This window comes from Danio rerio, chromosome 24 (genome assembly GCF_049306965.1).
Source record: "Danio rerio strain Tuebingen ecotype United States chromosome 24, GRCz12tu, whole genome shotgun sequence".
Taxonomy (NCBI): Eukaryota; Metazoa; Chordata; class Actinopteri; order Cypriniformes; family Danionidae; genus Danio; species Danio rerio.
This window is the reverse complement of record NC_133199.1, coordinates 2,826,158-2,839,666: the sequence shown is the minus strand read 5'-3', so window position 1 is coordinate 2,839,666 and position 13,509 is coordinate 2,826,158. Positions and strand designations below refer to the sequence as shown.

Here is a 13,509-nt window from a genome sequence, read left to right as displayed (position 1 = left end):
GATCAACAATAGTGAATTTACACTGTATTAAAATGATGATGGTCCAGGATCAACATTAGTGAATTTACTCTGTATTAAAGTGTTTATGATGGTCCAGGATCAACAATAGTGAATTTACTCTGTATTAAAATGATGATGGTCCAGGATCAACAATAGTGAATTTACACTGTATTAAAATGATGATGGTCCAGGATCAACAATAGTGAATTTACACTGTATTAAAATGATGATGGTCCAGGATCAACATTAGTGCATTTACACTGTATTAAAATGATGATGGTCCAGGATCAACAATAGTGAATTTACACTGTATTAAAATGATGATGGTCCAGGATCAACATTAGTGCATTTACACTGTATTAAAATGATGATGGTCCAGGATCAACATTAGTGCATTTACAATGTATTAAAATGATGATGGTCCAGGATCAACATTAGTGCATTTACACTGTATTAAAATGATGATGGTCCAGGATCAACAATAGTGAATTTACTCTGTATTAAAATGATGATGGTCCAGGATCAACATTAGTGCATTTACACTGTATTAAAATGATGATGGTCCAGGATCAACATTAGTGCATTTACACTGTAATAAAATGATGATGGTCCAGGATCAACATTAGTGAATTTACTCTGTATTAAAGTGTTTTTGATGGTCCAGGATCAACAATAGTGAATTTACACTGTAATAAAATGATGATGGTCCAGGATCAACATTAGTGCATTTACACTGTATTAAAATGATGATGGTCCAGGATCAACAATAGTGAATTTACTCTGTATTAAAATGATGATGGTCCAGGATCAACAATAGTAAATTTACTCTGTATTAAAGTGTTTTTGATGGTCCAGGATCAACAATAGTGCATTTACACTGTATTAAAATGATGATGGTCCAGGATCAACATTAGTGAATTTACACTGTAATAAAATGATGATGGTCCAGGATCAACATTAGTGAATTTACTCTGTATTTAAATGATGATTGTCCAGGATCAACAATAGTGAATTTACATTGTATTAAAATGATGATGGTCCAGGATCAACAATAGTGAATTTACTCTGTATTAAAATGATGATGGTCCAGGATCAACAATAGTAAATTTACTCTGTATTAAAATGATGATGGTCCAGGATCAACAATAGTGAATTTACACTGTATTAAAATGATGATGGTCCAGGATCAACAATAGTGAATTTACTCTGTATTAAAATGATGATGGTCCAGGATCAACAATAGTGAATTTACACTGTATTTAAATGATGATGGTCCAGGATCAACATTAGTGAATTTACACTGTATTGAAATGATGATGCTCCAGGATCAACAATAGTGAATTTACTCTGTATTAAAGTGTTTATGATGGTCCAGGATCAACAATAGTGAATTTACACTGTATTAAAATGATGATGGTCCAGGATCAACAATAGTGAATTTACTCTGTATTAAAATGATGATGGTCCAGGATCAACATTAGTGCATTTACACTGTATTAAAATGATGATGGTCCAGGATCAACAATAGTGAATTTACACTGTATGAAAATGATGATGGTCCAGGATCAACATTAGTGCATTTACACTGTATTAAAATGATGACGGTCCAGGATCAACAATAGTGAATTTACTCTGTATTAAAGTGTTTATGATGGTCCAGGATCAACAATAGTGAATTTACACTGTATTAAAATGATGATGGTCCAGGATCAACAATAGTGAATTTACACTGTATTAAAATGATGATGGTCCAGGATCAATATTAGTGAATTTACACTGTATTAAAATGATGATGGTCCAGGATCAACAATAGTGAATTTACACTGTATTAAAATGATGATGGTCCAGGATCAACATTAGTGGATTTACTCTGTATTAAAATCAAGATGGTCCAGGATCAACAATAGTGGATTTACACTGTATTAAAATGATGATGGTCCCAGATCAACAATAGTGAATTTACACTGTATTAAAATGATGATGGTCCAGGATCAACAATAGTGAATTTACTCTGTATTAAAGTGTTTATGATGGTCCAGGATCAACATTAGTGAATTTACACTGTATTAAAATGATGATGGTCCAGGATCAACAATAGTGAATTTACACTGTATTAAAATGATGATGGTCCAGGATCAACAATAGTGAATTTACACTGTATTAAAATGATGATGGTCCAGGATCAACAATAGTGAATTTACACTGTATTAAAATGATGATGGTCCAGGATCAACATTAGTGCAATTACACTGTATTAAAATGATGATGGTCCAGGATCAACAATAGTGAATTTACACTGTATTAAAATGATGATGGTCCAGGATCAACAATAGTGAATTTACACTGTATTAAAATGATGATGGTCCAGGATCAACATTAGTGAATTTACACTGTATTAAAATGATGATGGTCCAGGATCAACAATAGTGAATTTACACTGTATTAAAATGATGATGGTCCAGGATCAACAATAGTGAATTTACTCTGTATTAAAGTGTTTATGATGGTCCAGGATCAACAATAGTGAATTTACACTGTATTAAAATGATGATGGTCCAGGATCAACAATAGTGAATTTACTCTGTATTAAAATGATGATGGTCCAGGATCAACAACAGTGAATTTACACTGTATTTAAATGATGATGGTCCAGGATCAACAATAGTGAATTTACACTGTATTAAAATGATGATGGTCCAGGATCAACAATAGTGAATTTACACTGTATTAAAATGATGATGGTCCAGGATCAACAATAGTGGATTTACACTGTATTTAAATGATGATGGTCCAGGATCAACAATAGTGAATTTACACTGTATTAAAATGATGATGGTCCAGGATCAACAATAGTGAATTTACACTGTATTAAAATGATGATGGTCCAGGATCAACATTAGTGAATTTACACTGTATTAAAATGATGATGGTCCAGGATAAACAATAGTGAATTTACTCTGTATTAAAATCAAGATGGTCCAGGATCAAAAATAGTGAATTTACTCTGTATTAAAGTGTTTATGATGGTCCAGGATCAACAATAGTGAATTTACACTGTATTAAAATGATGATGGTCCAGGATCAACAATAGTGAATTTACACTGTATTAAAATGATGATGGTCCAGGATCAACAATAGTGAATTTACACTGTATTAAAATGATGATGGTCCAGGATCAACATTAGTGAATTTACACTGTATTAAAGTGTTTATGATGGTCCAGGATCAACAATAGTGAATTTACACTGTATTTAAATGATGATGGTCCAGGATCAACAATATTGAATTTACTCTGTATTAAAGTGTTTATGATGGTCCAGGATCAACAATAGTGAATTTACACTGTATTAAAATGATGATGGTCCAGGATCAACATTAGTGAATTTACTCTGTATTAAAATGATGATGGTCCAGGATCAACAATAGTGAATTTACACTGTATTAAAATATTAAAAACGCTTTTACATTAGCTTTATTTTTAAATATAGCCTCTGAATAGCCTAATAATAAATTATGCTTATTATTCATTAATTAATTTTCGTTTCAGCTTAGTCCCTTTCTATGCTTATTAAGAAATTATAAAAACAGCTTATTTTTACATCGCAAGATGCCCTAAAACTGTATTAAAAACACAGATATGAACGTGTTAATAAAAAAATCATCAACATGGAAATGGAAAATTATTGGTTTTGTTTTATTTTACATTAAAACATAATAATAAAATAGTGTTGTTATTTCTGTTCAATTTGTTTTTGTTTTTTTATAAAAAAAATACTACAAAAAGTACCGATAAGAGAACCGTTAAAGTACCAAACCGAGAAGTGGTATCGATAATACCGTTAAAAAACTCAACGATAACCATCCCTAGTAGTCACGTTTAATGCAGCATGAATAAATAAACATAAACCGCTCTTCATTCCAGACAGGCGTCACGAACACCTCACTGAGTCGAGGAGTGGCCTGGCAGGCAAACACTTTTAAGGGAAGATCTGTGAGACTTCACACGCAAATCTGTGTGTCGTGTGAGGAGAGCTGATCCGTGATCACTTATTTATCCCAGGCTTTTAAGGGTTGATTTCTTGAGCGCTTTATGAATAAGAGCACTAATATGTCGTCATTGGCTCTGCGCAAACGTGGAGCGGGAGAGGACCGCGGGGAGGGTTATATTTAACAGGAAGAGGCTTTACGTAAGAGCTGCCCTACTTTCTGCAGTCTACACTTGCAGTCTTATTGTTAAATCTGCAGCTTGTGCCGTCAAAAAATAAATAAATAAAAAAAGTGCTTCCTCTTCTCAAAAAGACTCTCTCTCTCCTTGTTGTGAATCTTCCTTCTTGGCAGATTTGATGTTTTCCGTACCTTTCGTCAAAATCAACATCTCTTTCATCCTCCCTTCTCAGTGATTCGCTCTCTCTGACTGAATCTGTTTCCGGTTTTCAATCATCTCGCAGTCGCTCTGAGCTCTCCTGCATTTCATTCAGTCTTTCTCCTCCCTGCATCTCTCTTTCTCTGTGTCTCTCTCTGTCTCTCTTTCATTCTCAAATGAATAGCTTGATAGCATGATAACAGTTAAAAATATTCATTATATTCTTTTTTTTTTTAACTTTTAAAGGGTAAACGTTGTTGGAAGACAGAGTAAGTCGTGCAGCATTAATTATTATTATAATATCTGTTATGCAGATAAAATTCAAAAGCCATACATGAGCTGTAATACGGTAAAACTCAGCAGACTTTAAAGGCTGAATTACAGCGAGACTCAAAGCTCTATGGAAACTAAGTGGATGGGAGATTATTATCCTGTGGCTGTAAGCTTTTTATTCTGTCCACATGTGAAGCCTTTTAGAGCTATTTGTAATATAAATGCAGCAGGATGATAGAATATCCAGACGATGACTTGGAATGATATTATGGCTTGATTATTAGATTAAAAAAGCTAAAGTGTAAGGTGCAGAAGTTGGTTGGCAGTGTTTCCAGTAACACACCATCAGAGTCACACTGTTTCTGCTGTATAGGATGCGTGAATATGATTGGCTTCTGTATGCATAGAAATATATCTGGCTTGCAACAATAATTACATTCCCACAATGTGCTTCAGTATAAAACGGAGCACACGGTGTAAGAAAATTGTGTATCCCAGAATGCAACGCACTTCATCTGACCTTCTATTTCCAATGTGATGAATAAGCTAAAAGTAATATCAACTGTGATTCTCTTCGGTTTTATTTTGTATCTCACACAGAGAAATTAAAAAAAAAAAAAAAATTGAAAAAAATTATGAAAAAAAATTATAATAATTAGTAAATAAATGCATGCAAACATTTCATAGCAATTAAAATAGGTTAGAATTAAAATAATAATAATAATAGTAATAATAAACACGATAAACAGTATAAAGTGACAGGAGTGGTGAGGTGAAACAGGTTTAATGTCAGGTATGATAACCAAGACAAAACTATACTAAATAAATAATAAAAATAAAAATAAATAAATAATAATAATAATAATAAATAAAAAATTAAAAAATAAAATAAAGCCAGTGGGTTTAATAACATATCATGACTAAATAAACGAATAAATAAAATAAAATATCTAAAACCAACAAATTTAATGTCAGGACTGGTAACTAAACTAAACTAAAAAATAAAACTAAACTAATAATAATTAAAAAAAATAAAAAAAAATATATATATATTTTAAATAAAGCCGGTGTGTATAATATAATGTCAGGACTGGTAACCAAAAGACTTAAAAAACAAACAAACAAACAAACAAACAACAAACAAACAAAAAACAAACAAACAAATAAATAAATAAATAAATAAAAAAAATCAACAAGATCAATGTCAGGACTGGTACAAAAACTAAACTAAACTAAACAAATAAATAGAAAAATAAAAAAATAAACAAAATAAACAAAATCAACAAAATTAATGTCACGACTGTTACCTAAACTAAACTAAACTAAACTAAACTAAACTAAATACATAAATAAATAAATAAAATCAACACGATTAATGTCAGGACCCTACCTAAACTAAACTAAACTAAACTAAACTAAACTAAACTAAACTAAACTAAACTAAATAATTAAATTAAATTAAATTAAATTAAATTAAATTAAACCAGCAGGTTTAATGTCTAAACTAAACTAAACTAAACTAAACTAAACTATTTAAAACCCTCAGGCCTAATGTCAGGACTGGTAATATATAAAAAAAATAATAATAAATAAATAAAAAAAATAAATAAAAATAAATAAATAAATAAATAAAATATTTAACGCCATCAGGACTGGTAACCAAATTATTAAAAATAAAACAAAATAAGATTTTAACAAAATTATAAAATAAATAAATAAATAAATAAATAGATAAATAAATAAAATAAAGCCAGTAGATTTAATAAAATTTCATGACTAGTAACTAAAATACTTTAAAATAAAATAAAGTTAAATTAAATGTTAAAAAGCCAAAAAAAAATACAGTTAAATAAATTACAATTAAAAATAGAATTAAATAAAAGATTTAAACACAACAGGTTTAATGCCAGAACTAACCAACCTTACAACCCTAAAGGACCACTGATCAATACAATAAAGCTTAGGCAAATGGCCAAAGCATTGCAGATTCTCCACAGATGTCAAAAGATGTGTTTAACTTCAGCTCTGACTGACTTTAACCAATTGTAGAGATTTGCCATGAAGGAAACAAAGATGAAGACAGACACTTGCTGCTAGCGATGCTCTTGCAGTGTCTGAATTGGATTAGATGCAAGATTTGTCAAATAAACCACAGTTTCAGATGATTTCATGAAGCGACAGAACACTATTCGCTCAGTAATTTGCTGGATGAAACTGCTAAAAGGGATAGTTCACCCAAGCTTAACTCACTATTTACTCACTCTCAAATGGTTCAAAAGTCTTTATGGGTTTCTTACATCTGTGAAACACAAAAGAAGATATTGCAAAGAATGCGGAACCATTGACTTGCATAGTGTGAAAAACAAATAGTATGGAAGTCAATGGTTACAGGTTTTCAGCATTCTTCAAAATGACGATTGTTATGTTCAACAGCAGAAAGATAAATGTTTGAAACAAGTAAATGTTGAGAGAATTTTTATTTTTTGGGAGAACTGTCCCTTTAAGAGGTACTGAATAAAATCATAAATTAAATACTGAATGAAATGCATGGTACAAAGTGCTGTTTTACACAAACATAAGTCTGTATTTCTTTAAAAAATGAACATTTCCTCAACATTTACCCACACTCAAGTGGCTTTAAACTTTGACTGAGTTTCTTTCGTCTGTTGAACTCAAAACAATATATTCTGAAGCAGCCATTAACATGCATTCATTCATTAGTCTCTATGTCAAGGGTCGCCACAGCTAAATGAACTGCCAACTATTCTGACTACACAGCAGATGCCCTTCCAGCTGCAACCCAGTACTGGGAAACACCCATACACACTCATTTACAAACTCAAACCCTACAGCCAATTTGGTTAATCTAATTCACCTATAGTACATGTGTTTGGACTTGTGGGGGAAACTGGAGCATCCAGAGGAAACCCATGCTAACAAAGGGAGAACAAGCAAACTCCACACTGAAATGCCAACTGACCCAGCAAGGACTCAAACCAGCAACCTTCTTGCTGTGAGGCAACAGTGCTAACCACTGAGCCACAAATAACTAATTTAATCAAGTTTATTATATTTCAAGTAGACCCGCTCCTACAAAGACAGCCCAACCATTCTACAATAATGACCTTTTTCCACAAATAAAGCAAATACATTTCATTTCCCAATAGACATCGCAGGAACAACTAAATATTGCAGTGTAATCTGTTTTCCAGTATGATGCAGCCCTATTAAATAAAATAATTTTAATAAAAGAGGTAATATATTTGTATAACGCAAAGTACCACGCATGTAAAACACTTCATCTAATGTGTAAATATGCATTAAATAAATGTAATAAATTGATAAATTAAATAAAAAAAGTTTTGCTCAAATGATAAACCAGATTAAAAATGAAAGTTTGTGTGTACATAATATATGTATGTGTGTTGTGTATAATTAATATGTATATATCACTACAACGTTTGACAACGTACAACGAAGGTTGCTAGTTTGAGTCTCGGCTGGGTCAGTTGGCATTTCTGTGTGGAGTTTGCATGTTCTCCCCGTATTCACGTGAGTTTCCTCCGGGTGCTCCGGTTTCTCCACAGCCCAAACACATGCGCTATAGGGGAATTGAATAAACTAAATTGGCCGTAGTGTATAAGTGTGTGTGTGAGAAAGAGTGTGAATGGGTTTTTCCCAGTACTAGGTTGCAGCTGGAACAGCATCCACTGCGTAAAACATATGCTGGATTAGTTGGTGGTTTATTCCGCTGTGGCGACCCCAGATTAATAAAGAGACTAAATCTCAGTGTAAGCCGCGCTTAAGCCAAAGGAAAATGACTGAATGAATGATGAATGTATAATTTGTATTAATTAACATATTTAAAAAACAAAACCCAAAACGGCAAAAGAAATTATGCCAACTATTAATATCACTGCATTTATTAGACATACACATACTATAATTAATATGGCATTTATTTTAATAGTACATCACTTTACAAATTCATATATCAGTGTGTATTTGAATAAAGTGTTTATTTATTTTATTTTATTTTATAAACTATTGTACAATTTCCAGCGGCGCGGTGGTGCAGTGGTTAGCACTGTCACCTCACAGCAAGAAGGTTGCTGGTTTGAGCCTCTGTTGGGTCAGCTGGCATTTGTGTGGAGTTTGCTTGTTCTCTCCGTGTTGGTGTGGGTTTCCTCCGGGTGCTCAGGTTTCCCCCACAGTCCAAACACATGCGCTAAAGGTGAATTCATTCATTCATTTATTCATTCATTTTCTTTTCGGCTTAGTCCCTCTATTAATCCAGGGTCACCACAGCGGAATGAACCGCCAACTTATCCAGCTCGTTTTTACGCAGCGGATGCCCTTTCAGCTGGAACCCATCTCTGGGAAAAAAATTTGGGGTCCCTTAAATGCCAGAACAAATTAGCGATGAGATTCGAACCCACAGGTGCAGAGCACAATGGATTAGCAGCCCATTGCTAACATAGCCAACCCCTGACTTCATTCATTCATTTTCTTTTTGGCTTAGTCCCTTTATTAATACAGGGTCGCCACAGCGGAATGAACTGCCAACTTATCCTGCACGTTTCACGCAGCGAATGCCCTTCCAGCTCTGGGAAAGCTATAGGTGAACTGGGTAGGTGCTTAATTGGCCATACTGTGTGTTTGTGAATGAGTGTGTCATGTGCAGAGAATGAAACTAGTCAAAAATAAAAATAAAGAAAACATGTCTTATATTCAGACCCCGAATAACACATAGAAAACGCGTTCAAATTAAACTATTTTAATATCACTCATAATGGGAACTGACTCAGTTAGCCTCACAGCTCACAGGAGACTCAAAACACCTGACAGTAAATCACGGAGACTGTCGCGTCAATGACACGAGCTCGTGCAACTGATAAATACACCTATATTCACACACGTTTACATTTACCTGTAATTATAAGAAGGAAATTTCTTGCTCTCCTTCAGAAGCAGCCTGTAGACTGACAGTACATGTTCTCTGCTGGACGCTGCCATGTTGGAAACAAAGCGCAAGGACCCAAAACAACTGCGAGAGGCGCGCCTGAATGCACGCATACGCTCTGTAGAATTAAAATATGCAAGAAAGGCTGATTTCCGAGGTTAAGTGATAACCTGTCATTCATGAAGAAGCTATAATTAATAAAGTACACATGTTGAATCTTAATCAAAATGCGCTATGAGATGTTAGGATTTTATTGATCAGGCAGATCAGCGGTCGTCTCAAAAACAGCACGCGCGTCCTGACAGAGGTGAGTGAATGGCTGTTCAGTAGTTTTAATAGATTTGCACACGTTTATTCTGCGTTTGCCTATTGAGGAATGAGATTTAATGTCGAGGTGATGATTATGTGGCGCTTGTGATTTGAATGGCTCGTCGTTTTAAGTGATAAAATATGAGTTTTAGTTTTAATTGCAGGCTAGCTAACTTAGATTGAGGTAAAGTTGGTTTATATTCACACATTCAGACTTTCTCCATAATAATATAATTTCATAAAAATATTCATTGCCAATTCTAGATAGTGAAAGCATATAAGCAGCAAATGACTCAAAGTACAACGTTCTCCAGTCAATTAAATAGTGCTAATGTTGCTTTCAAGTCATACTTACATGTTGTTGTATGTCACAGGTTGACACTGAACGAATGTGCGAATGTAAAACCAGCTTTACCTCAATCTAACTTAGAGCTTGATCAAACTTGAATGTTCAGAACACAAATGGGCATTAAATGTTGTCTATATTGGTCATCATTCTGTTATAATACATTTCTGACTCTACAACTTGAGTTTATTAGGTGTGACCTTCCATTAGTTGTTAATTTCATGGTTTATGATTTATTTGGTTGCTGCTGATTACACCACTATGTTGTGTGGAGTCAGTAAGTCTAGTGGTTCTCAAACTTTTTTCACAAAATAGCACCTCAGAAAAAAAAACGTCTCTCCAAGTACCACCATAATGAGCAGTATTGAAATACAATAGCGTAGTAGGCATAATTAAGCAGCTATAGCACTGCACGGTTCAAAAACGAGGCAGATTAATTCCTATTATTATGAATATTTATTATTATCAGCCACTTTGAAACATTATAAATACTTTGAACATTAACACTGCACTGTGCTTACAAGTGGAGGCGACACGGTGGCGCAGTAGGTAGTGCTGTCGCCTCTGAGCAAGAAGGCCGCTGGTTCGAGCCTCGGCTAAGTCAGTTGGCGTTTCTGTGTGGAGTTTGCATGTTCTCCCTGCGTTCGCGTGGGTTTCCACCGGGTGGCTCCGGTTTCCCCTACAGTTCAAAGAAATGCAGTACAGGTGAATTGGGTAGGCTAAATTGTCCTGCTTGACCATTTTCTGCTGTTTATTGTTCCTAGTTCTTTCTCCTATAGGCGACTTAATCACATTTTAAAATAAGGTCAGAAGCGATTTTCTTTAGTCTGTGGGAGAAACTGGAGCACCCAAAGGAAACCCACGCCAACACAGGGAAAACATGCAAACTCTTGCTGTGAGGGCACAGTGAGGCACTGAGCCACCGTGTCGCCTATAATTTATATTTAATCAATAAGTATATATAATATATATATACATGCTTTTTTTGTTGTTGTTGTTGTTGTTTGTTGTTTTTGTTAACGGCGATGTTATTATAAAAGTAATGTAGTCGTACTGTCCTCTATTTGTTATTTCTATCATTACAAAATAAATTATTGTTATTCATAAGAATGTTTTGCTTCATAAAAATGCTGCACTGACAAAAAATATAATTGATCTACATAAATCAAGTCAAGTTAAACAAGCAAGATTTGTTCATGTAAGTAGTCAAACATTTACATTTTAAACACATTTTCATCCCACAAATTTAAATAGACATTCTGCATAGAAAATAAAAAAGACAAGCAGTTTTGCCCCTCTCTCTCTCTCTCTCTCTCTCTCTCTATATATATATATATATATATATATATATATATATATATATATGCTCTGGCATTACATTTCCAAATAACCTTCAATAAAAAGTAGCTAAGTAATTGATTCATTAATTGCTTACATGCTCCAATTAACATATTCATGATGACGTTCTCACATCATCATTTCCACCATTTCAATTTATTTTGTTTTTTAATAGTCTTTTCCTATTTTAATTCCTTCAAGTTCCAAAAAATTGTTCTCATTTCCGCATTTTTTATTTATTTTTTGTCAGACACATTACAATCTGCTGCTCTGCACTGCTAAAATCTGCTGATAAATAAAACGTGCGATTAAAAGATTGTACAAGTTAAACACAGCGGCTGAGCATCGATTCCAGCATTACTGTATTATAAGGAGAGAACCGAGAAAACACTACTAATGACAGAATGACTGCCTTATTTTGTTTGGTTATTACACACACACACACACACACACACACACACACACACAGACAGATCCTCAAAAATTGGCAGATTTATTTCCGTATTCCCAAAATAGCTCTTTGTTGCAAAACATTAAGAAAAGTCACAGAAGCTGTGAGAAAGTCAGTGAATTTGGTGGCATAATGCCCAAACTGGCAACACCGGCCGCTGCTATTGCCAGCTATTTAAATGTTATCATTTATTGACAGAGTCTGCAAAAACTGAGCAGCAGTCCTGAGTTTAAAGGGTTAGTTCACCCAAAAATGAAGATTACCTCATCACCTACACCCGATTCACACGGGGATTCAGGATCAACGTTTCCCATTCACTTTGAAGTACTGACATCAAGCTTTGCCGAACTGAATTGTGGATTCGTTGGCGGCACTTCAATGGCATTGCGTGCTGTAGAAATTGGGTATTTCTCATCTTTTTAAGCCAATCACATCACTTTATGCAAATACTCTAGCTCAGACAGTAGCCGATTGCAGATTAATTCCATTGGCTGGCCTCGTGTGAGTCAGGCGTTACTCTTTCGCAAGTGGTTTGAAATCCTACTGAGTTCCTTTCTTCTGTTGAACACAAAAAGAAGATGTTTAGAAAAATGCTGGTTGCTGGCACCCACCAACTTCCATGGTATGAAACAAATATACTGTATATATACTATATACTATTCAAGTGAATAAGTGCCATCAACCAGCATTCTGCAAAACATCTTCTTTTGTGTTCAGTGGATGAACAGAACTGATTTTTGTGTGAACCATCATCATCGTTTGTAAAATCATGGTCACAGGGTGTAGATGTGATTTGATTCTGCTCTGCACTTGTGTTGCGCGTTCTATCTTTATGCTGACAGTGGCTTTCATTATACCTCCTTCCACTGTTGTTTCATGCTAAAACCAATGTTAATTAGATTCAGCTCCTTCCTCTTGAAGAGCTTTGAGCATTTCATATGAAAGCCATCAAATTAGGCATGCATTTGGCTGCAGACCTGAAAGCAGGTTAAGATTGAGAATAAAGTGTCTGCTGGATCTTCCAGTACAGTCCACATTGCCTGTGAAACGCTGGCTCAGGGAATCATATGCTGCGAAGAGTGGATGTTTGAAGAGCGCTGTGCTAAAATTAAAGTGTGAAGTAAGTCACATCTCCAATGAATGTCAATGCGAGGTGGTAAAATCTTTGAGTCACTGCCCGATATGTTATGAGAGGTTATGTTATGACTGTCATACATCAGTGAAATTCATGTGTTTTGTATTTGTGTTGAACATGTGTGTATTGTTGTAAAATGAGCTGTAAAGCTTTGCTGAATTAAGACACTGATGACTGTTGGTGCATTTCAATACTTTTATATGAGTCAATGTCTAGTTAGTGTGTCCTCGCAGGGCTGTAAAAACAGTGTTGGTGACAAAATCAGATGCTATGGTTTTCTCAGCTATGGTAGTATGGCTCATGAAATGCTTAATGGAGAATTTTAGAGAAA

At 34.3% G+C, this 13,509-nt stretch overlaps 2 protein-coding genes across 2 annotated transcripts in view; one reads left to right on the top strand and one right to left on the bottom strand.

Annotated features, from left to right (window-relative positions):
- lyrm4 (LYR motif containing 4) overlaps positions 1–9,666 on the bottom strand; it is a gene marked incomplete at its 5' end in the record, with an annotated part of 150,987 nt that extends 141,321 nt beyond the window's left edge. Inside the window, 1 exon segment of the mRNA NM_001386617.1 lies at positions 9,567–9,666. Coding sequence (NP_001373546.1) covers positions 9,567–9,652 — 86 coding nt within the window.
- The window catches only part of fars2 (phenylalanyl-tRNA synthetase 2, mitochondrial), a gene marked incomplete at its 5' end in the record, with an annotated part of 181,019 nt that continues 177,173 nt past the window's right edge, over positions 9,664–13,509 (top strand). Inside the window, 1 exon segment of the mRNA NM_001105594.1 lies at positions 9,664–9,906.